At 33.0% G+C, this 25,326-nt stretch overlaps 3 protein-coding genes and 1 pseudogene across 4 annotated transcripts; 2 read left to right on the top strand and 2 right to left on the bottom strand.

Moving 5' to 3' along the window:
- Nucleotides 1-1,837: 1,837 nt before the first annotated feature.
- On the bottom strand, nucleotides 1,838-2,974 carry LOC106377389 (nuclear transcription factor Y subunit B-3). The gene has a single exon (XM_013817614.3). It carries the CDS (start codon nucleotides 2,520-2,522, stop codon nucleotides 2,049-2,051), a length of 474 nt encoding a protein of 157 aa, XP_013673068.1. The 5' UTR covers nucleotides 2,523-2,974; the 3' UTR covers nucleotides 1,838-2,048.
- Nucleotides 2,975-7,461: 4,487 nt separating this feature from the next.
- On the bottom strand, nucleotides 7,462-10,406 carry LOC106404963 (annotated as a pseudogene). The gene is made up of 14 exons (XR_007318649.1): nucleotides 10,370-10,406; nucleotides 10,209-10,277; nucleotides 10,078-10,118; nucleotides 9,955-10,017; nucleotides 9,823-9,870; nucleotides 9,672-9,737; nucleotides 9,537-9,584; nucleotides 9,376-9,436; nucleotides 9,231-9,278; nucleotides 9,080-9,121; nucleotides 8,912-8,995; nucleotides 8,763-8,825; nucleotides 8,466-8,569; nucleotides 7,462-8,382 (listed from the first exon to the last, which is right to left on the bottom strand). The product of XR_007318649.1 is annotated as a TSA1-like protein (transcript).
- Nucleotides 10,407-13,341: 2,935 nt separating this feature from the next.
- Nucleotides 13,342-16,191, top strand: LOC106374078. Its single transcript, XM_048744018.1, has 7 exons — nucleotides 13,342-13,837; nucleotides 13,957-14,433; nucleotides 14,634-14,987; nucleotides 15,095-15,155; nucleotides 15,240-15,339; nucleotides 15,422-15,676; nucleotides 15,889-16,191. The coding sequence occupies exons 1-7, from the start codon at nucleotides 13,342-13,344 to the stop codon at nucleotides 16,189-16,191; spliced, it is 2,046 nt and encodes a 681-aa protein (XP_048599975.1).
- A 1,315-nt stretch (nucleotides 16,192-17,506) lies between these two features.
- On the top strand, nucleotides 17,507-19,170 carry LOC111205583. The gene is made up of 5 exons (XM_022701664.2): nucleotides 17,507-17,697; nucleotides 17,781-17,904; nucleotides 18,022-18,279; nucleotides 18,376-18,594; nucleotides 18,856-19,170. The coding sequence occupies exons 1-5, from the start codon at nucleotides 17,507-17,509 to the stop codon at nucleotides 19,168-19,170; spliced, it is 1,107 nt and encodes a 368-aa protein (XP_022557385.2).
- Nucleotides 19,171-25,326: the final 6,156 nt, after the last annotated feature.

Below are 25,326 nucleotides of genomic sequence, written 5' to 3'. Positions count from 1 at the left end.
CATTATCAATTCACATGGAGAAGGCTTCTCCAGTTATTCTAGAGGAGATCTAGTTGACGGTGCAGAAGGAGGCTTGTTATAGGAGTCACTATTGTGACTTTTATCTCCCTTTTTGTTTCGAGTGTTTGCGGAACATTTTGAGTATTTTGAGAAGGTACTCTAAACTATGTACACGTGTTCTAGAATGGCTTTCTACTTGTTAGTTTTGGAACATTAAAGAAAATTGTGAGGATTGTTAATCTGGAAAAAAATCATTTAAATCACCAACTTTAAAATTTGGTTGAAAAAAACATAAACTTTCTCGTGGATGATCTAAAACCTCAATTTATTTTGACTAGCCTATTTAACCCCAAACATATTTTGACTAAGCCATTTCTAAGACGCCGTTAAAATGGTTAATAGATTGAGTTAACGGGTTAATCGCCGTCTCTGAATTTCTATTAAATCATACGACGTCGTTTTAAATTATTTTTAAAAAAAATGTTTTTCAAGAGAATCAAACCCGCGACCAAAGCTTCCCTAGGTACAAAGCTAAACCATTAGAACACTTAAAATTCAAGGGACATGTATAGATACTGATAGGCACACGTTTCCCTTTTTGCTCAACGGTCTTAAGGATGATGAAGCGTTGGCTTGTGGTAAGAAGCTGCATTGCCATGTTCTCAAATTCGGATTAGGTTGTAACATTTATGTGCAGAATGGTCTCGCGCAAATGTACTCGTTGTGTGGGCTGATGGATATGGCTCGTGGGGTTTTCGACAGGGGAAGGAAAGAGGATGTCTTTTCTTGGAACTTGATGATCTCTGGGTGTAATAGGATGAAACATTATGAAGAAACCTTGAGACTTTTCGCGGAGGAAATTGGTTTTTCCAACTTCTGTTACCTTACTTCTTGTTCTCTCTGCTTGCTTTAAGGTTAGGGATAAGGATCTTTGTAAAAGAGTTCATGGATATGTTGTTGGAGATGTCTTTGTAAAAGAGTTCATGGATATGTTCCCAGTTAAAAAACTATATTGTATCTTTAAGGTTAGGGATAAGGATCTTTGTAAAGGCACTCTGGGAACGAATCGCATGGCAATGAACTGTTGTAGGCTTTTGGAAAAATACTGGACAGTTGATACTCACCTGTACACAGACAGCATTTAGTTCTGATCTTCTACAGAAGCCTGGAACTCAGAGCCAGACATCTCCAACATGATTATTATGATACAATATAGTTTTTTAACTGAGTGGGGTTTGGCAGTTGAATAATGCCTTGACGTGTAATAAAAGTAGCAGACTAAACAGAGCATGGACTTACATAAGATATGGGAGGATTTGTATAACCTGATTGGCGAATTTACAGAAGTAAAGCAAAATAAACCAAGGAAATGCTTCCATGTATATGGGAGGATTTGTATAACCTGATCCACAAATCTCTTGTATATGTGTTGCTTCATGTACATCTTCTCAACCTTTTCACGTCCTTTGCTACCTAGCTAGATGGGTTTATGAGTACATGTAGCTTCGAGCTCTCTATGCTGTCGTACAATTCACTGATGATACATATTAGCCAGCCAGTGACTGTGGCTACTACCTTTTCTATCGCGCCTGAACAAGATTGGACAGTGATTGTTTTAAGGTTAGAGGTCTCTGAGCTCCAACAAAAACCAAAATCAAAAGATGTAAAAAGGTCAAGAAACTGAGATCGTGTATCAGAAGTGAGAGAGACCTCCACTTCACAAATCTGGGATGTTTCAGTGAGCTACTTAGATAAGAAGCCGTGTTTTGTCTTGGTCAAATGAGTAAACCATCTGCAAGAAAGAAGGCACAAACAAATATAATACAGCAGCAGCTTGTAATGAGTAAAGGGATCAGCTTTCTTCATCATCCTTATCTCTTTAATAATTTGTACATGAATCATCTAAAGAAGAAACAAACACACTTGTTACAACATGAATGGCTCTGATCAAAAACAGAGAAGAATCAACCAAAGACATTATAATGAGTCTAAAGCTTTGAGAGCCATCTCTAGTTAACAGAGTCAGAGGTCGGCTGATATTCTAATTTCTAATTCATCCCACTCCCACCGTACACGTGTCCTTGATGATGATGCCCCATCGTCACAACCCCACCGTACATCCCTCCTCCACTTCCGCCGCCGCCCTCTTTACCGCCCTGTCTCCCTCCTGGGGTCATCCTCTCGCCTTCCACCTCCCTGTACTTCTGCAGGTAAACCTTCAACGGCTCCACGTAATCCTCGAACCCCAGCGTCGTCATCGCCCAGAGAAGATCGTCGCCGTTGATCGTCTTCCTCTTCTCTCTCTGACACTTGTCCGACGCCTCGCCGGTGACGAAGCTTATGAACTCCGACACGCACTCCTGCACCGTCTCCTTCGCGTCCTTTGAGATCTTCGCGTTCGCCGGGAGCGCCTTCTTCATGATCCGGCTCACGTTCGCGATCGGGAGAAACCTGTCCTGCTCGCGCGACGACGCGCCGCCTCCGTCCTTGTGACCGCCTGAATCGTTATCGGAATCCGCCATCGTAAACCGGAGGTCGCGGCGAGAGAGAGAAGTTTGTTTGGGTCCGTTGGATCGAGAGGATAATGATCGGATCGTGATGACACGTGAGTTGTTATTGTTCGTTCGGTTTAACGATATGTTTAGTTACACGTGGCATTGGTTTAATCCGTTGGATAGAAAGAGGAGCTTGAGATCTTGGCGGTGTGGAATCCACCACGTAGTTAACTACAAAGTGGAGAATGTGGCTGATCCCCTTACCTTATCTCCATAGTATTTGGTGCGTTGCTAATGTTGTTCACTAATCTCTAGTTAGTGTGATTTATTTACTATTAATCCCTTTATATATTATTTGAACTACTTGGGATCCAACATAAGTTTTCTGCACTGTACTTATGGTTGGTGAACTTTTTGCAGCTGCTGTGCTGTGACAACAAATGTAAAAACTATCTCAGACAAAAAAATATTCAAAAGATGGAAAACAGGAGTACATGACAAACAAAAGAAGTGGTTTCTTACATACAGTATTTTTCCATAAGCCTTTGCACTTGCAGCTGCTTCATATTCACGTTTGATTTCTTCCAACATGCTGCTTCTCTGAGTTTCAGCTGCAAGAAAAAAAGAAACAAGTTTTGAAGTTTATTTCAGAAGGCTTTGAGAGAAATAAATGGTGAGGTCTTGGGTTCAAAGGTGAGTTCTTAGGTTCGAGTGTTAGTTTTTGGATTCGTGGATCGCCAAACGCATTGATAACCTATTTGGGAAGAGTTTAAAGCTTACACGTGAAGGGTTAGAATCGGTGCTCTAAAGAACCAGCCTGGATCCTACGGGTGGGTTGTTACAGATCCTTGCCTTGGTTGAATCACTAGCCTTTAGCTCTCCAAAGACCTTTTGTAGCAGCAGCAAGTAAGAACATAAAACGGAATAGAACTTATCTAGATGATATATTTTCAAGGATTAACATTCAGAAAACAAGTTCAGTGTTATGTGAAAGTAACCTTCAACCTCGCGTTTGATAGCTTCAAGCAGGGGCGAAGCCGCGTTAAGAGGTGGGTGTGGTGGCACGTGCACCCCCTTAGTTATTTATATTAACAATTTTACACCTAAAGGTACTATAGTTTCAGTGGATCAATTGGTAAAATTAAGCGTATGCACCCATAAAGTCTTGAGTTCGAGGATCCTTGCATGCAGATTTAATTGTATCACCTTGGCCTGGGCAAAATAACCGGAACCGAAGAACCGAACCGAAATACCCGAAATCGGAACCGGACCAATATCCTCAAATACCCGAACGGTTCTTATATTTTTATATCCGAAATAACCGAACCGAACCGGAACCGAACCGAGAACCGAACGGGTACCCGAATATATAAAAATATTAATTATATATACATATAACATCACTAAATATATATTGTTAATTTAAAATTCTATTAAAAGTATCTGAAAATAGTTGAGGATAACTAAATTATTATAAAGTATCCAAACTACCCGAAAGTATTTGAAACTATCCGGATAGTTTTATCCGAAATGTCCAAAGTAATCCGAAATATCCAAAATTTTTATGTAAATCATCCTAATTATTTAATATTTTACCCTAAATAACCGATATTTTATCCAAATTATCCGAACTATCCGAACCCGAACCGGATCCAAATGAGAACCGAACTTTTTCCGGATATTTTCCGGTTCCTACATTTACTATCCGAACCGAACCGAATCCGAAACTATCCGAACCGAACCGAACCGAAAATAGGTCAAGTACTAAATGGATCCTCTAGCCCCTATCCGAACTACCCGAAATCCGAAATATCCGAACCGAACCGAACCGATATCCGAAATGCCCAGGCTTAGTATCACCAATAATGCACCCACTAAATAATTCTTCTGGCTTCAAGCATGCTATTTCTCTTTGCATCTATAACAAGACAAAACAATTCTTCAGAATACCATGGAAGATTCAAAGTGATCATAAGAAAAGTAGTTAGCACAAGTCATTATTTTGGGCACTTTCATCTCCTACAGTGGAATCTTCAAGGTTTAGTTTCTTAAGACTACTTGTAGCAGCTGCAGAGTAGTTTTGGAAAATTTTGATCTAGGAACCGCAAGAGCTTATTAACATGGATACTGATATGTTGAAAGTGCCTTCAAATTCACGCTAAATCTCATCCAACATCCTTTGCCTCTTTGCAGCTGATAACAAAGACAAAAAGACCTGAGAACTAAAACTCCAAGAAAGGTTAAGGAACCACAAGAAGGTTAACTGGTGATATTAGTTTACATTGGTCCCCTCATCTTTGGTCTTAGCGAGATAACAAGCTGTTTAAAGCTATCGGTAACGGCTGCAAGAGAAGATACTCTTAGAACTTCTTGAACAAAGAAAGAGTGAAAGATTCTTTATGCATATGATGACTGGTAAGTCAAGTTACCTTCAAACTCCCGTTCAATTTCATCTAACATACCCTGTCTCCTGGCAGCTGTAAATAAATAGGCACAAAGGATCAAATGTATATCAATAAAGTGTTTAAGAGATAAGGGACAAAAACGTATCACAGTAGAGATGATAGTTTCTGCCCTTGTTCTTTATCATCATCTTGGACAGTGTACGCATTAATCTTTAGCTGTTTAAGACCACTTGTAGCAGCTGCAAGCATGTCAAGATACCTTCAAACTCACGTTCGATCTCATCTAGCATACTTGTTCTGGTTGCAGCTAGCAGCTATAACAAGATTTTAATTGTTCAAAAAAAAAAATATTTTTTTTATTTGTTGTTATTAGGCTGATAATAATAATCTCTACATTTACTTTTTGATCAGAGTTTTTTTTTCCTTACTCATAAATGGTAGTGAATAAGTGTAGAAAAAAGAGAAAATATCATTTTTCATAACAAACTATGAAATTAAGAGAAAAAATAGGTTTAACTGTTGTGCATTACATAGAATATGAAAGTCTCTAACACAAATACAATAGGCATAAAGCGTATTTGCTGGATTTCAAATATTCATGTAATAGAAAATGAAAGTAGATATAAGTTTTGGAGATAGCTTATGAACGCTTGCCGCAGAAACGCGAACATTCTTCCATGCTCTTGTAACACTTATACCAATTCTCAGTTTTGAAGACACAACAAGGACAAGTAAGGTTTTTGTCTTTGTTGCATTTTATTTGCTTACAAGTTTCTTTTCCCGCGTTAAGACTTTGACCATCAACATCTATATAAACAAAAAAAGTAAAAAACAGTATCATTTCGAGAAATAAACAATTAGTATAGATGATGTGATTGCAATGATGAAAAAAAGTAGATGATGAAAAAAAGGGAAAGTAGTATAAGCACATACATCTATATAAACCAAAAAGTAACAACAACATCATTCGGAGGAAAAAAACAATTACTATAGATATTATGATGTGATTTCAAATAGTGAAAAGGTAGATGATAAAAAATGAGAAACTAGTATAAACACATATGTTCATGAAAAGGAATTAAAGCAATCAAAATGATGTAAAAGATAGTGAACTGTGATGACGACATATTGTTCTTCGTGATATTCTTGCGTTACAAACACATTTATTGTTGTTTCTTTTGAATTTTATGTTTACTCGTTTGATGGTTGAAATATCTATTTGAGATGGAAACTAATTTATATATAAAAACATGTAAACTAGCAACGCATGTCTTGTATGGCGATCCGAAAAAGTTGGTTTGATTTGTGTGGCTTGCTTTTTTCTAAATATTGTGTAGTAATTATACTGGTGTTTAACTCTTTTTTTTTAAGTTGTTTCTAAAGATAGTAAAATTATTGTGTAATCATATTTGAGACATAAATAGGAATTCTTTTTTTTTTATATTAAACGGTTATTATATCACCCAAACAAGAAATAATTAGGAGTTATTAACTAATTTACTAACTATTTATAATAGACTAGCTGCGTGTTAGGAAGCAGCCGTCTTTCGTCGTTCACATGGATACGGATCACCCGGTTTGGTTTACAGAGTCAATATGAGTCTGTAAAATTCGATGATAAAAAAAACTAACTATTTATAATAAAATATTTATCTTAAATATTATCCATCTCAGAAATTTCTTTTCAGAAAAATGTGAATTTCATATAGTTATGATTTGGTTTAACTATTTCACTTTTATTTTATTTAAATTTCAATAGAGATAAGATATACATTTTATAAAAATAAATTCTAATTTAATTTTTAATTTATTTGATGATTATATTTAAATATGTCTTATCATCTAGTCTTAAATAAGAATATATTTAAATATACAAATTCTAATAAAATTTGGATTTTAATAGTTAAATATGTTAAACTGTTAATAATCAATTTGTTAATTAGTATAATGAACCGATAAATTTTAATAATTTTACTATAAAAATGATTAGTGTTATTTTTGTTGATGCACACTTACAACTAATTTTCATTATATATAAAAGATGATATATCATTTGATGTAAAATATGTATATATAATTATACTTAGTTTCTTTTATTACTGTGATATATATTAATTTAATGGTAATATATGATTTATTAATTATTAATATATTTAAATAGTTTTTTAAAATAAATATTTAGAAAAATATTAATGGTGATATTCATTATCATGTTAAAAACGTTTCCGAAAGTTATATAAATATTTATAATGAAAATTCTACATGCCACAATTAGGTTAATGTCATATCATCATATTTTGTTAAGATTGAAGATGATGATGACACATATGCAAATCAATTCACAAATAATGTTTAAAAGATTAATAATTAATAAATTTCATTTACAAGAAAAGTAACTTATATTTATGCTTTTAAGCCCTTTTTAACCACTTTCATTTTATTGACAACATTATTTTAAAAAATATTAAATTTAATAACTAAATTATTTTTAAATAATGATATTTTAATATCGAGAGATACATTCTGAAATACTGATCCATAATAAATATGCTCTAATCAAAAAGAATTGAAAATAAAATTTTATTAGAGGACTAAAACATTATTTGTGATCACAAATCTCTCACAAATTCACTCTTATCTTTGAAAATGTTCAGCCTCTCTCTCCTGACACAACCAACAAACAAAGTCTGTAACAAAACATGACCAAGAAAAACAAGACAAGAACCACAACTAGTTGAAGACATGTCTTAACCACAATCAAGAACCTCATTAGTTCAATTAAGCGAACTAAGAAACTCAACCCAAATATGTTCCGCTCTCTTGGTCGTCTCAAGAGCGAACTCCTCAGCAGCTTGCTCGTCCTTTGCCTTGCGCACAGCCACATGATACTCTTCGTAAGCCTGAGAAGCCTCCTTAAGAAGCCGTGCTAGATTGGTCTCCGTAGACTTAAACTTTAGATCAACGTTAACTTTCTCTTCTTCAAGCTTAACCAACAGTTTCTTGATCGCAAAGATTTTGATGGACAACGCGTCTCCTTGATGAGCAAGAGTCTTGGCGAATGAGAACTCGGCGTCCACGGCTCTCTGCTTCTCCATGGCGGTTTCTTTGAGAAGCTTGGCGCGGGTTTGAGCAATGTGGACTCTCTGTGAAGCCTCGAGTCCTTCTTTAATGACGGTTTTGTATTTGGCTAGCAAAGAGATGTAACCTATTGAAGCTGAGCTGAGTACCTCGTAACGCGTACCGGCTTCTATGATCTCGTCGAAGTTGGGATGGTTTACGAGGTCACGCGCGCTTAGACCGCGTAGCTTCTTTAGGGTTTCCTTTAAGCTGTCTATGTTCTCCGATGTAGCGGATGATTCGCTTGCAGTGGAAGTAACTGTTAAAGATGAGCCAAGGACTTTGCCTACCTTTAAGGTTGTTTCTTGTCTATGGGTGTGAAAGAGATTGTTCAGTGAAGTTGTGAGACTAGAGCTCTCTGATCCCTATCAACGCACAAAATCAAGAAGCTGATTTAGATATGAGAGTGCTACCATTGTTGTTTCAAAGAAAAATATAGATAACAAACCCGGAAGTTTGATTCTTCAGCGAGTATCTCCCCTATGTTAATTGAACAATCTGTGTCAATCTTAATACCATCTTTGTCTTTATTAAAACAACCACACACACCATCTGCAAGAAACACAAACAGAGAGAAAACATTTTAAAATAGCTCTCTTGTGTGTTTCTTTGGTTTAGAAAGATTCAACGCTAACTTGTAGACTTTAGAAGACCGCTAAAGCCAGCTGTAGAGAATAAATATATGAACATTGAGATCAAGTTCAATTTAGAGAAATGTGTTTGTGAGAATCTTTGTAGTACTTACAGTTGGATCCACCAGAAGTTTTCTGAACTGTATTTATGGTTGATGAACTCTTTGCAGCTGCTGCTGTGACAACACATGTAAGAGCTGTCTTAGACCAAAAGAAACTAAAAGATGGAAACATGACATAAACAGAAGAAGTGGTTTCTTACAGTATTTTCCAGAAGCCTTTGCACTTGCAGCTGCTTCATATTCGCGTTCGATTTCTTCCAACATGCTGCTTCTCTGAGTTTCAGCTGTTAACAAAAAAAAGGGAAAAAATGTTTTATAATTTATTTTAGAAGGCTTTAAGAGGAATAAATATATCAAACTCTTATTACCTTGCTCTTTATAAGTCTTTTCTACATGGCCCTTAGTTGCAGCTGTAACATAGAATAGGAAAAAGAATACATAAGCAAACTCTTTCTAATAACATCCTGATTTGGATTCATATACTTTTCAAGACTCAAAGATTGGAATGTGTTGAAGTACCTTCAAACTCGCGTTCAATAGCATCAAGCATACTTTTTCTACTTGCCGCTGTAACAAAACATGGAAACAATAATCTGATTTAGTATACATTATAAACAAATTTGGAACATATCTTTTACAGCTGTAAGGGGGAAGAATAGTTTACAATGTTCATCATGATCCTTTCCTTCACTAGCCTTTCGCTCTCCCAAGACCTTTTGTAGCAGCTACAAGTAAGAACATAAAACAGAATGTTAACTTATCTTAGCTGATATGTTTTGAAGGACTAATATTCAGCAAATAAGTTCAATGTTATGTGAAAGTAACCTTCAAACTCGCGTTCGATAGCTTCAAGCATGCTATTTCTCCTTGCATCTATAACAAAACATAAAACCATATATCTTCAGAATACCATGGAAGATGAAAAGTGATCAGAAAAAAGTAGGTAGGACAAGTCATTACTTTGTTCACTGTCATCTCCTTCAGTAGAATCTTCAATGTTTAGTTTCTTAAGACTACTTGTAGCAGCTGCAGAGTAGTTTGAAAATGATTCAAAACTTGATTTAGGAACCACAAGAGCTTATTAAAATGGATAATGATATGTCTTAGGTACCTTCAAACTCACGCTCAATCTCATCCAACATACTTTGCCTCTTTGCAGCTGATACCAAAGACATGCATGAGACTAAACCTCCAAGAAAGGTAAAGCAAACCAGAAGAAGGTTAAATGGTGGTAATAGTTTACATTGGTCTCCCTTATCTTTGTTATCAGCGAGATCATCAAGCTGTTTAAAGCTTTCGGTAACGGCTGTAAACCAAGAAAGAGTTAAAGATTCTCTATGCATGTGATGATATCAAGTCAAATTACCTTCAAACTCACGTTCAATTGCATCTAGCATACTCTGTCTCCTGGCAGATGTAAGAAGACATAACATATATCTACCTCAGAAAACTGAATTAAGGACAATAAGTATCAAAATAGAGATGAGAGTTTCTTACCTTGTTCTTTGTCATCATCTTGGACAGTGTGAGCATTAATCTTTAGCTGTTTAAGACCACTTGTAGCAGCTGCAGGTAGAAGAAGATGTAAACATAATCGTTAAACTAAGAAGTCTCACCACAAAGAATGTGAATCAATTAGTAGGAGTATGTCAAGATACCTTCAAACTCACGCTCAATCTCATCTAGCATGCTTGTTCTAGTTGCAGCTATAAGAAGAAAAATGAGATCTGTGAGTCCTCTAGTTAAATATGAGAATAGAGGGAGAGCAAATATTACGGTGTGATTCATCATCTGTGCTTGAAGTGGAATGCCTTAGTTCTTCAAGACCTTTTGTAGCTTCTGCAAAACAGAGGACAAAACAGAGTAAGATGGTTTTGTAAAAGGTAAAATGAAGTGACTTAACAAAACACTAGTTATGGTTAAGTATTAAGATACCTTCAAACTCTCTTTCGATCTCTTCTAGCATCTTCTGTCTCTTTGCAGCTATAACAAACACACAAAGCCTGACTCAGTAATACTATAGATAAAGACAAGGCATCACACATACTATTTGCAGGATTCTTCCGACCAATAAAAAATTGATAATTATCAGCAAAGTTGTTTCTTTTTCTCTTGAAATCCAAAGAATTTTTAGTACTTTATATGTAGGTTATCAATTCTGCATTATACAAAAAGACTCAAATTTTTTTATCGACATGAGTGTTTTATATCGAAAAAATCTGAACTATTCTTTTTGAAAACCTTATTCATTTTTTAATTAGACTAATTATGGTAGAAAGAGTACTATGTTGCATCTGAACTTCAAACAGTCTAGTTTTAAACATGTTAATTATTGGTCCCAAATTTGTGGTTGATAGAGAATCAAAGTCAAGTAGACTTACCAAAAAATAACGAAATGCTATGGTTCTAAAATATGATTTTTTATTGAATTTTGTATTCATAAGTAATTCGCGGAATTAGGCACTCTTTGCTGTGCCATTGGGCGAATCCAGCCTATTCTTGAAATTAACAACTCACACACACTCCCTTTCCAAAAAAGATCAATACACTGAAGATACAATTAGATTTATTGGATTTGTTGCTAAAATATTGGTATTAAACCCGAAAATCCTGGCGAATGGCCAGTGACCTAAGTAAACGAAAGAATCAGTTAAATTTTTCATATAATCTCCTCTTCTAGCTAAACTATAAAAAAAAAGAAATATGTCTTTTGTTTTTATTCTTTGTTTTTTCAATAAAAAGAAAATTTCGTTTAATAATTTATAATTTAATTTACCTATTTGAATATTTATAAACAGAATCAAAAACCTATTCTATTTACCAATTTATTTTCCAAAAAAATTAATTTCAATAATAGTAATGAGACTTAATTAGAATTAAGCTAGAATTTGAGACCAAGTTTTACACCAATTTAGTGGTTTGAAAATTATTGATATATGTCTACATCAATTAAATTTATAGCTACAAAAAAAATTTTATAGCTTATATTCTAAAGAAAGATAATTAAATCCACATCTTATACCAATCAGACACTCATGAGGTTCTTATGTTATGAAAACTAAATTTATCTACTAAACTTTTTTTTTGACAGCACTAAATTTTTTTTTTTATATTTCGTTCTCTGCTAAATATTATCTTTTAAGTATTATTAGTTTTTATGACGTTCTTGTTTTTATGATCGATGTTCCAAGAATGAAGATAGAAGATATTACAGATACTAGATACTAAGCGTTTGTTATATATTTGCATATTGCTGATACGTCTTACACTAGTAAAAATCTACCGCATAGCCACGGCAGTGCTACTACAAAACCGTGGCTGTATAAAAAAAGCCACGAACATGCCATGTTACAGCCACGAAAGAAACAGAGCCACGGAAAATGCGAAATCTGGCCACGAACTGGTCACGATACTATTTTCGTGGCTAGAAAAGCCGCGGTATAGCAACGAAATTTTCGTGGCCGAGCCATAGCCACGAATTTACCACTATATTTTTTGTGGCTATGTTTAGTTTTTTCTGCCGACATCAAAAAGCGAATAAATGTACGAAGCCACACTTTCATCATGGCTAAACCGTGGCTAGTATTAGCTTTTACAGTTCGAAGCAGAGAAAGGTTCGTGTGTCAGCGATATTTTTAACTAGCCACGAAGATTGCGTGGCTGTAGCGTGGCTATTTTCTAAAATATATACACTTCCCGTGAGACATTAATAACTTTTGTTCTTCAACCAAATTTTCTAAACAAAACTATGTCTTTCTACATTGATTCAAGGGAATGGATGGATCAAAGGATTGATCCTGAGAGTAATTCTGTTTCAGAAGTGTTTCTTGGAGGCATTAACGCATTTCTTCAATTTGCATGTAATCAAGCAGATTACGTAGAGCGGCAAACATTATTGTGTCTGTGTGCTCGATGCGCAAATGTGAAGCAATGAGATGCAAAAGTTGTCTCAAAACATCTATTCTTATACGGTTTTAAGGGAAATTACTACGTTTGGACAAGTCATGGAGAGAAATTCTACACCGTTGGTGAGAGTTCTGGAGCGAATCATTCAACGGGCGAAGAGGAAATGTGGGAGAATCCTACTTGGAATGCTCATGAAGATCACTACCAGAGTAATCCGGAAGTACCAGCGGACATTGCACCACCATACATACCAGAACCTATAGAAGAGACGGAGGTAGCAGAGCCATATCGTGAGAGTGTTTTTGAAGCAGCCAGTCAACCTCTCTACGAAGGGTGTGCAGACGGAATAACTCAGTTGTCTCTTGCTTCGCGGATGCTGAAAGTGAAGACGAATTATAATTTGCCGGAAGCTTGTGTAGATGAGATTTCTGAAGTTTTTTAAAAAAGGCTTCTGCAGCCGAATAATGCTCCAGCAACATATTATGAGACAAAGAAACTGACTCGAGGGCTTGGGTTACCCCTACATAAGATTGATGTTTGCGTGAAGAATTGTATGCTATTTTGGAAGGAAGATGCGAATTTGGTTAGTTGTAAGTTTTGAAGAGAAGATCGCTACTATCCGAACAATGGAAAAGGAAAAAACAAGCCAAAGCAGAGAATGTTTTACTTGCCTATTGCAGATCGTCTGAAACGTCTGTACCAACTCGAGGCGACAACTTCCAATATGCGGCGGCATAAGGAGCATGTGACTCCGGAAGGCGAAATGCATCACCCATTTGATGCCATAGTGTGGAAACACTTTAATGAGGTATATCCTGGATTTGCTGCTGAAAGCCGGAATATATATCTATGCTTATCAACAGATGGGTTTAATCCGATTGGTATGAATGGAGAAGCACATTCCCTTTGGCCTGTTATTGTAACTCCATACAATTTGCCTCCGGGAATGTGTATGAAAAGAGAATTCCTTTACCTTTCGGTGCTAGTTCCGGGGCCCACACATCCAAGAAAAAGCTTAGATATTTACCTTCAGCCATTAATTGAAGAATTACAGATGTTATGGAAGGATGGTGTGGAGGCATATGATATCTCAATGAAAGAAATATTCAAAATACGAGCAGATTTGATGTGGACGATAAGCGATTTTTCAGCTTATGGGATGCTTTCAGGTTGGACGACTCATGGTCGGTTGTCCTGTCCATATTGTCAAGATGAGACTGGTGCATTCTGGTTAACTAACGGAAGGAAACATAGTTGGTTTGATTGCCACAGAAGGTTTTTAGATGCGGATCATCCTTACAGAAAAAAAACACTCAAGCATTTAGACGGGGGAAAACAGTTTTAGATGCTCCTCCTCCGTGGTTGACCGGAGAAGAAATATTCCGTGAAAGGATAAACAATATAGAAGGTTTATCCAAATCTGTTGATTGTGGAGGGAATGGACATGATAATCCATCCAAGACAATATCCGGATATGGAGTTACTCACAATTGGGTAAAGAAGATTATCTTCTGGGAGTTACCGTACTGGGAAAATCATCTACTTCGGCATAGCCTTGATTTCATGCATATTGAGAAAAACTTCTTCGATAACCTGACGAACACGGTGTTAAATGCTCCTGGAAAGACGAAAGACAATATCAAAAGCAGATTGGATCTCCCAGGACTATGCAAAAGGCGAGATTTAGAGATGAAAGAGGATGAAACGATGCCCATCCCAATATTCAGGCTGCCAAATGCGGGAAAAAGAGCATTCATTCTGTGGTTGAAAAATGACCTAAAATTTCCCGATGGATATTCCTCCAAATTTAGTCGATGTATTGACGAAAGCAATTTAAAGCTACATGGACTGAAAAGTCACGATTGTCATGTCATAATGGAACGACTATATCCATATGCGTTTGGTGAACTCCTTCCAAAACATGTTCACACAGCGATTAGATGTATTTATTTTCTTGTATCATTTTATAATTTACTATAATTTATGCTATAATTAATTTTATTTTTTTGTTTACAGATATTGCCCTCTTCTTCCGAGATATCTCTTCGAAGATTTTGAAAGAGTCAGATGTTGGCCTTTTAAAGGCAAATATCGGTATGAAGCTTTGTAACTTGGAAAAGATATTTCCTCCATCATTCTTCGATGTTATGCAACATCTTCTTGTGCACCTTCCAGATGAGGTAGCCTTAGGTAGCCCCGTCCATTTTAGATGGATGTATGTATTTGAAAGATACATGTATCATTTGAAGAAGATGGTCAAAAACAAAGCACACATTGCAGGTTCGATAGTTGCACAATGGATAAACGAGGAGATTTCAAATGCTTTCTCTACCTTTTTTGGACATCCTGAAATCATGAGCATTCCAGAAGGTCCGAGTGATATTCGCTTTTCATACAATTATCCGGATATACCACCCTTGTTTTACCATGAAGGGCGAATCAGTGGTCAATGCTCAACTGGTTGTTGAATGATGAAGGTAACACCGTTCTTCAGACATTTATGATGCTCAACTGTGAAACATTTACTCCATATGAAAGGTAGTTCATTATTATATAAAATTTAAAATAAATACATATTTATACATATTTTTAGTTACATAATTAAGATTTAAATGTGTGCAGGATGTTTGAAGAATATATGACTCTAAGTGTTCCTGATATTACTCCGGCTGCAATGCAAAAAGCGAAAGACACCAAATTCGCTGAGTGGTGCAAAGACTATGTGAGTTATTTTTTTATTATTATTATGTTCCAGAACTCATTTAATTAAATTTGTTATTTATAACAATGTTATTATATTGCAGATTAATGATGCGACTCAGTTTTACACATTTTCTATGTGGATGTTGGATTTTGTACAAGGTCCTAGGCGTAGTTATAGGTCTTGGCCAATATACCACACACGTGGATATACTTTCCACACTCATAACCACGGTCAAAATAAGAAAACTCAACATTATGGTGTATGTGTACCTGGAACCAATGAGACAGACTACTATGGTCTCATACAAGAGATTATGATGGTGGAGTATCATGGTGATGTTGGCTTGAAAGTTATGGTTTTTAAATGTTCGTGGTTTGACACGACGGAAAATCGAGGTATGAGAATACATCCATTTGGTCTTGTTGATGTCTCACCACGAAGACAATATGCAAAATATGATCCTTTTGTATTACCAGGTAAGTAAAAAAAAATATTTTTTTTTTTTGAGATTTGATTATTGATGAAAAGCCATGATTGGAAACTATGATATTTTTGTACCACTAACAGGTAACTGTGATCAAGCATGTTTTATTCTTTATCCACGGGTACGTCAACAATCAGTCCATGACTGGTGGGCCTGCGCCAAAAAAATTTCCCCGAGGAATCCGAGACACGTCCGAAATTGCTTTAACGGCATGGCAAGATGATAGACGTGATCAGGTTGCTGAAATTTCATTGTTACGGGTGGAAACGCATGTTGTTGATGATGTGTCCGATTATGATATTGCTCCGGTGAATCCTCCAAACGATGAATATGTATCAGATGGTGATGTAGAAGCAGACCGTGATTCAGACGATGGTTCAGAATAGAAAAAATATATTCTAAGAGTGTAAAATATGTAAAATATGTTGTAAGGTTGAATGTATTAAAAAAATAAGTTGTGAGGATGAGAAATAAGTTATAAGGTTGTAAAATATATTTTAAGGATGAAAAATAATTTGTAAGGTTGTAAAATATATTGTAAGGATGAAAAATAATTTGGTAGGTTGTATAATATTTTTGTAAGATTATGGAATATGTATAAAGGTTGAGATATGTTGTTGTAGGAGGAGAGGTTGATGGGTAAGAGTTTAGGGGTTATAGTTTAGGAGTTAGAGGTTTGGTGTTTTGCGAAGGTGATTTAAACAAGGCCACGCTAACTTTCGTGGCTACACAGTGGCTATGACAAATCCAATCGGCTTGCCTCCAATTTATTTGGTTTTGGCTCCACAATTGTTTTTCATTTCGCGGTTGATATTAAACCAAAGCCACTGTAATTTTGTGGGATTTTCGTGGCTATGACGAAATTTGGCAAAACCATTCGGTTTGGCTTAATTTATTTGGTTTTGCCTCCAATTATTTTACAATTCGCGGGTTTTATTAAAACCGAGCCACGGTTTGCTACGTTTTGATCGTGGCTATGCTGAAAGGGTTTTAATCCTTTCCCCTTTCTTCTCAACACTTAGACAAAAAAAAAACTCTCTCCCGAGTCGCCACCGACGAAAGCAATTGTCCTCTCCGATTCGAAGACTCGTAGTCTCTGATTCCAAGCCGCGACGTCTCTCGTTCCATTCTGCTCTCAAGGTAACCCTCTATTTCTTCTTCGAGAATCGTCTCGTCTCGATCTAGGTTTTCGATTACTTTTTTTTTCCTTAGTCTTCTCGATCTAGGGTTTCGATCACTTCGTTCAGTCTCTGTCACTTGAATGTTCTTGTTGCATGTTTGGTTTTTGTTTCTGATTTAGGGTTTCAATTTTTTTCTGTTGTTACTGTCGATTTTTTTCTTAGGGTTTCGATTTCTCTCGATTGTCTCTGTCTTAGAGTTGTCTCTGTTTCTTAGGGTTTCAGTTTCTTTCGGTTTTGTCTCTGTCTCTCTTATTTTGTTTTTTTTTCTCTGCCTTTATTATTTCGATTATATAATATTCAAACTAATGGTTCTTCTACATCTCATAGTTGTTCGATTAGGGTTTGTTTCTGTGATAGAGTTGTTCGATTAAGCCAAAGCGATTTAGCTAGCAGTATTGTCTCTGTCTCATAGTTTTGTTGGACACTCTTATGTGTCTTTGTTGTTTCAATTTCTCTTTGTCTCTGTGGGTTTTCGATTAAACTTATACTTTCTTTAACTTTTTTCTTCTGTTAACTGCAGATGGCGTCAAGAAGAGGACAAGAGACATCTCCTCCTATGCCTCCTGGTGCCACGGGAGTGGCTGCAACCGGACAAGCTTCATCCTCCCGTTCAAATAGCTATCCGCAAATGTCTCTCAATGCCATGTTCAATGCTCCTGCTAGGATATCCCATCCACACCTCCATCCTGATAAGCTCAATGGAGCTTTATGGTAAGCTTTCTCTCTTAGTGTTTAACTGTCATTTGATTGTTTAGGCTTCTCTTTGATATCTCTGATGTTTGTGGTCTTTTTAGGTTCTCTATTGACCCATCAGTGAATGCTTTCATCCGTGCAACATGGAAAGCATACTACATGGGACATTGGAAGAGTTGGAGGTCTGTCCCTGACGAAAGAAGGGATTCATGGTGGCAGACGTTTGTGATAAGTGATTTACCAACTTTAATTTACCTCTAAAATTGTTCTTTGATAACACTAACTGTATTGTGTTTCAAAAAAAAAAAAAATAACACCAACTGTATTGTTTTCCTTTTGTAGCAAAATTTCTACTGGGAGCAACATTTTAATGACTTGGTCTATGCTCTTTGGAAGAAGGAAACATGGACTTCGATTGGTGAACGGATTAGCACCAAGAAGAGGAAAAACAAGCAGCCAAAGTACATCAATGAGAATGACCGGACGACCCTTATGGAGTATTGGGCGACAAAACCAGCCAAGAAGAAGAACAATAACGCTGCTAAAAGCCGCAAGTCTGACCCTCTGGGTAAAGGGGTATTCAAGCACAATGCAGGACCGGTTGGTTTTGCAAGAATTGAATACAACATAGTAATTTCCCTTGTCTTTATTTCTTACACATTTGCCTAAATAATTTTTTTTCCTTTTTTTTGGCAGACGGTTGAGACTGGTGAACCTCCATCCTACACAGACCTTGTCAGGAGGACACACACGAAAAAGGATGGGACTTTTGGGGACTATCGTGCAGAAGAACTGGTAACTCAAGCTGAGATGGAAGCTACTCAGGTCTCTAACACTAACAGTGATCGATCACCTCAAAGTCCATCAGCAACCTCAGCTCTTTCTCGCATTTTGTTAAACCAAGCTTATCTGAAGGTATGTTTTCAAACTCTTGTCATGTGTTTTGTTTCCTCTACAGAACTAGGTTCCAATAAAAATATATCAAGTGTTTGTTGTTGATAGTTTTGTTGTCTATGGAGTTGCAATTATGATTTTTGCTGTCTGTGGAGTTGGAATTAGGAGTTTTGTTGTCTGTGGAGTTGGAATTAGGTGTTGTCTGAGTCTAGTTCCTCTATAGACTCATCTTGTTGTATGTGGAGTTGTTTTTGACTGAATATGCTTTGTGTTTGCTCTCAGAATGCTAAAGGTAAGAGGGGGCATGTCTACGGACTTGGCAGTGCCCAGTATAGGGAACATGCGCCATCTGCAAGAGTCCCTGCTTCTCTGGCCCGCAACTTGGAGCTGGAGTTGCGTGTGAGTGGACTAGAGACAAGCTTGCAAAGTGTGACTGCTGATGTAAGTGTAGTGAAGGCTGATGTAGGTGCTGTGAAGAAGGATGTGGCAACAATGAAGGAGGACTTCGCAGCAACAAGGGCTGCAATCACTGAGCTCATCCAATCACTTCGACCCCAAGCTAACCCTCAGCAACAACCCCCTTCTACTCAGGCTTAAGACCCTTCGACTCAGGCTTAGATGCATGTTTAGCATCTTTCTATCTAATCTTAAAACTCTCTTTTGGCTTTTAGATGCATGTGTGGCATCTTTTGATCTCTTATGTACCATCCTTTTGTTCTTAAGACTCAATGTACTTGTTTAATATCTAATCTTCTTATGTTTAGCTTTTGTAAACCAACTTTCTTATGATTATAATTTCATGTTTAATTTAAATTGTGTTTTAGGGTTAAAATTAGAAATTGAAATAGAAATTGAATTAGAACCAGAATTTTAAAAAAACATGGTTAACACTAGCCACGACAAAACCGTGGGTACATAGCCACGATACTAACAAGAAAAAACAGTGGCTAAGTCTTCCCACGAAAATATAGTGGCAATCTTCGTGGCTAAAACTTCCCACGGAAAGATAGTGGCAATCTTCGTGGCTAGGCATAGCCACGATCCAAACAGGGTAAACAGTGGTTAAAAAAGCCACGAAAGAATCGTGGTGAAACCGTGGCTAATAAGCCACGCTAAGCCACAGTTTTTCGTAGTCACGAAGCTATAGCCACAGTTGTTTCTCGACATAGAATCGTGGCTGGTAATCAGATAGCCACGGTTTTTGGCTTATGTACCCACGATTTGTTAGTGGCTTTTTCGTAGCTATGCAGTGTATTTTTACTAGTGTTACTGACCCCCATCAAAAGGAAAAATACATGTTAATCACCATCCTATATGGTAAAATCTAAATAGATAATTGAATATAAATCAAATGATATTTTGTTAAATAATAATTAAGATTTGGTTGTTGTATCTAAATATTTAAGTAATTTTCATTAAATTTTGATATTTTTTGTTATATATTTTTCATTTTTATTAAAATTCTTAGAATATTCTGTATATATATTTTTTACAATTTTTGTCAGAATATTTACAAAAACTTCCTGGTTTTGTTTGCTGTAACTTTGGAACATAAAATTCCTTTTTACCTTCAGAATACAGTTTTTCATTAAATGTTTGTTTGCTGTAACTTTGGAACTTAAAAAATATGTTTTTTTTGTAGTGAATACTTAAGAATCTTTATATATAAAAGAAGATTTGTGCTTATGTCAAATAAGCAAAAATCTTCTTAATAATATCCAAATCAAAGAATCTCATAATCCCAATGAACAAAGAACACATAAAATAAGTTACAAGATTTGTGCTTATGCCAAATTTAGTGAAGAAACATGCATAATATAGAAAGCTAGAGATGAAATCAAACAAAAAAAACTTAAGAATTTAGAGAATATTATTTATAAGGCAGATGAAAAAATCTAAAGAGATCATCTAATAAATTAGTTGAATTTTCTATTAAATGTTTTTGAATAATACCGACAATAAATTATAGCTTGCACAACAAGCTAAGATAGTGATATAAAAATATTCAATATACATAATATCAAAATATAAAATCTAATAATGATAATTAACAGAGGAAAAAATAATAATTTATCAATTTTTAACAGTTAAAAATAAATTACCAAAACTATAATTTATACTGAAAGTTAGTAATTACAAAAGCGTTTGTCACATTATGTTATATGTTTGAGAGAGTTTTAAAATCTTTATGTAAAACTATAGAAACAAATAAACATTATTAAACAACTAAATATTAATATTAATTTTCTTTACAAAAAATTAAAATCATATACATTGCAATGCATTATATAACCATTCAAAATTTAACATTATAAAATTATGGCTAATTAAGTAGAAGATAAATTTGATACTCTGCATTATTTATATTATTATCTCATTTAGTGAAATATTACTCAAAATTATTTATATTTACATTCATTTCTTTTCTAAAAACCATTTAATATTATTTTAAATCATTAAAATACTTGCTATGATTAAATTTAAAATATAAATATTATATTATTAGATATACATTTAAAACACTATACAAAGTCTTTTCAAGTACATATGTGCACCAATATATATGTATACATGTAAAATCACATATTTATATTAAATATTTTTAGGTAAAAAATAAAGTTAATTGTTATGCAGATAAATTAATCAGTTATGACATTCAAATAAAAAATAGTTAAAACGTAAGATGAAAATGTTTATAATCTAGTAGTGGTTTATATTACTTTAAAAGTATAATTTTCTAAACAATAATTAAGAATAATAAGAAATCATATTTTAAGTAGACATATATATATATATATAATTTATAAAAATCATTTCTATTTTTATCGATTTAAATTATCATAAAATATAAATAAATTATTCGCGAGTATAAAATCTAGTCTATACTATATAAAAGTTGAGGCTATAAGCCATCGAAGGTGTCCACGTAGGATTTAAAGCAACCAATCATATTATGATTTAACTCATAATTTTCCAAGTTTAGGCTATATGCTAATGAAAATCTATGCTATATAAAATTTGAGGCTATCTATAAGCCATCGGGGACGTTTACATAGGATTTTAAAAAGCCATATATATTTTGACAAATCATTTGTTTTCATTTATTATTTTTAAAAATGTTAATATTTCCAAAAATTGTTCATTTCAAAATAGAACATAAACCAATATCAAATTAGTTAAGTTAACAAAAGTAAAACATTATAAATAAGTTATCTTAATATATAAAATATTATTAAAAATTTCACATAAAAATATAAATACAAAATAATAATTCTCTTAAAAATGCAAGACTTTCAAAATATTATAACTAAATAAATTTAACTCATGATTTTCAACTTTTAGGCTATATGATAATGAAAATATTCACATATAACATGTATTATCTATAAGTTGAAGGTATAAATAATTGAAAATGTTCACATAATATTTTTAAAGCACCAAAAATATGCTAAATATCATTTATTTACTATATAAAATTTGAGACCGTAAACCATTAAGAATATACACATAGGATTATAAAAGACCTACCAAAATATGAAAAATCATAATTATAGTTTACTATTTTTTAAAAGGTTAAAATTTCCAAAGCTAATTATTTAATACAAAATAGAATTCAACATCAAATAAGGCAAACTAATAAATAAATCATTAAAATGGAAATACCTTATATGTATACTAAATATTTGGAAATTTAACAAAAAAGTTAACTAAACTAAAATAAAATATAAAGAATACACGATCTTTAACTTGCAAGAACAAAAAATAAAATATACTATTCAAAATAAAATTTCAAAAAGTGTATTTTCAAAATAAATTAGAAATCAATATCAAATGTATTTTCTTTAATAATATCCAAATCAAAGAATTACTAAGAAGCACATAAAAAAATATAGGGTTTGAAATGTATGAAGAATAACTGTGAATGAAAACGAAAAACATTCGCGATGGAAAGTAACCATACAAGTCGAAGACAAAATCTGATAGACAAAAAATGCATCACACCAAACAATACCAGATATAATAGAGAATAATTCCAAACTACATGATGAATTCTTATTGAGAAGCTCTCTATTGAGTTATTTCGAAGAAAATATTTAGAGAACAATGTTTATAAGATAGATGAAAAACAAAGAGTCTAAGAAATTATGTCAAATAAGTTAGTTAAGATTTTAAATAAAATTTATAACGAGCACCAACAATAAATTAGCATGAAAGATAAGATAAAAATGATAGAAAGAACAATCAATATGAATTTATCAATATATCTATAATATCTAAGTACTATAATCAACAAATTAAAAACATACAAATTTACAAATTTTGTACATTAAAAAAAAGTAAAGTATAATATATTGTAATAATCATCAGCATTTAGCAAATAGAAAAAAAAACAATTATCAGAATCATGTAATAGTTTTAAAAGAATTTTAAAAATCTTCATGTAAACTCCAAAACAAACAAATATTAACTATTATACAAGAATGTAAATTATAATATATTGTAATACATTAAACGATCATACAAGCTTAACTACAACACAAATAGTCAACTGAATAAAGTAAAAGATAAATTTAATACTTTAGATTCTCAATATTATTAATTCAATAAATAAAAATGTTAGATAACATTTGTTAAATTCATTATATTTACTTTACTTTCTATATTATCTTATAAAGGCAGTTTAATATTAACTAAAGTTCATAAAAATATTTATAATGATTATATTTTAAATCTAAATATTATACTATCTCATATATATATATATAACAATCACACATTAATTGTGAAAAGCAAAATTAGATATTATGCATATAGTTTAATCGTTTATGTTATACAAATATAATATATGTAAAATGTATGATAAAATATAATGTATTACAAGTTTACATGAATCAAGCAATTTATATAATATTTTAAAATACAAATTAGATTTTTCAAAAATTATGAATATGTTTATAAACATAATTATTACATTTATAAATACAAATAACTAAATAGCTAATAAGAGGGTATATTTATAAATAAACATAAATAATAAAATCAACAAATCATATTTCAGATATGAAATTATATAAATAAATTAATAATTATTTTTTAAGTTATTATTAACCTAAATTAAATTATTAATACAGACTCTCGCGTAGGACGAATATAAAATCTAGTCTATACTATATAAAAGTTGAGGCTATAAGCCATCGAAGGCGTCCACGATGTTAAACCACCAATCAAAATATGAAAAATATTAATATTTACATAAATATACTAAAATAAAAAAAAAGATATTAACTTTTCATAACTTACTAAAAAATGCTAACTATTAAAGTAAAATGAAAATTCAATAGAAAATACTAATATTAACAAAAAAATATGTTTTCTTAGGTATATTTTAATGTTAAAATAGTTTAAATAACAAAAAAATTAAAATTTGTTTGACTAATATATAAAATAATAAACTTTCTAATTTCTAATATATGAAGTATTGCTTGACTATAAATAATTGTCTAAGTTTCCAACTATACTATATAAAAGTTGAGGCTATAAGCCATTGAGAGCGTCCACGTACGATGTTAAACTACCAATCAAAATATGACAAATCAACATCTTAATTTATTATCTTTTTAAAAATGTTAATATTAAATATAATCTTTAAAACGAAATTAATATTACATAAATATACTAAACTAACAAAATAGATATTAACTTTTCATAACTTACTGAAAAATGCTAACTATTAAAGTAAAATAGAAATTCAATAGAAAATAGTAATATTAACAACAAAAAAATGTCTTCTTCGATATAATTTAATGTTAAAATAATTAAAATAAAAAAAACAATTAAAATTTGTTTGACTAATATATAAAATAAGAAACTTTCTAATTTCTAATATATGAAGTATTGCGTGACTATAAATAATTATCTAAGTTTCCAAGAGAGTATAAACTATGGTTGCTTCTGCTTACTTTGAGAAAGTGATAGATAGTGAAGAAAAAAAAAAGAAATCTAAACTATGGTTGCTTCTGCTTCTTCCTTGGTATCCCACAACCCCGAGTAGAGTTTTAATAAGAAGTTGTTTATTATGGATTTTGCAGAATGTTATTTTTTGGGAGTTTACTTATGGGTTCATTGTTTAACCTGCTCATATCATAAGTAACATAAAAAGAGTTGTTTATTATGGGTTTGAATTGCTTCTTATTGATCAAAAGGCATAAGGAAGTTTATTTAGTCATTACTAATCTATATGTTCATCAAAATATATTATGTTTGACACAAATTTTACAGGCAACAACAATAATACACGAAAATATATTATGATTTAAAACAATCAATATGACAAATAAACATTATTTTTTAAATATGTCAATGTTTCCCAAAACTTGTTTATTTCATAATAAAAAAGAAAACAATGTCGAATAAGGCAAACTAATAAAAGTAAAAACATTATATATATTAACTTTATATATATATAATAATAATTTCGAATTTAACATAAATTAACTAAAATAATAATTAATTTTAAAATGCAATAATTGAAACAATTATAACTATAAATTTAACTCATGATTTTCAAAATTTAGGCTATATGCTACTGAAAATATTCATGAATAACATGCATTATATATAACGTAAGACTATAAATCAGTGAGAAACAATTCATTAATTTTTGATTAGGATTAAAAAAATTCCATAAGATCATTTAAAATAAAATAGAAACCAATATCAAACAAGGTAAGTTAACAAAGGTAAAACATTATA

Source organism: Brassica napus, chromosome C1 (genome assembly GCF_020379485.1).
Source record: "Brassica napus cultivar Da-Ae chromosome C1, Da-Ae, whole genome shotgun sequence".
NCBI lineage: Eukaryota > Viridiplantae > Streptophyta > Magnoliopsida > Brassicales > Brassicaceae > Brassica > Brassica napus.
The sequence above is the reverse complement of the archived record's forward strand: the minus strand, read 5'-3'. Positions and strand labels throughout refer to the sequence as shown.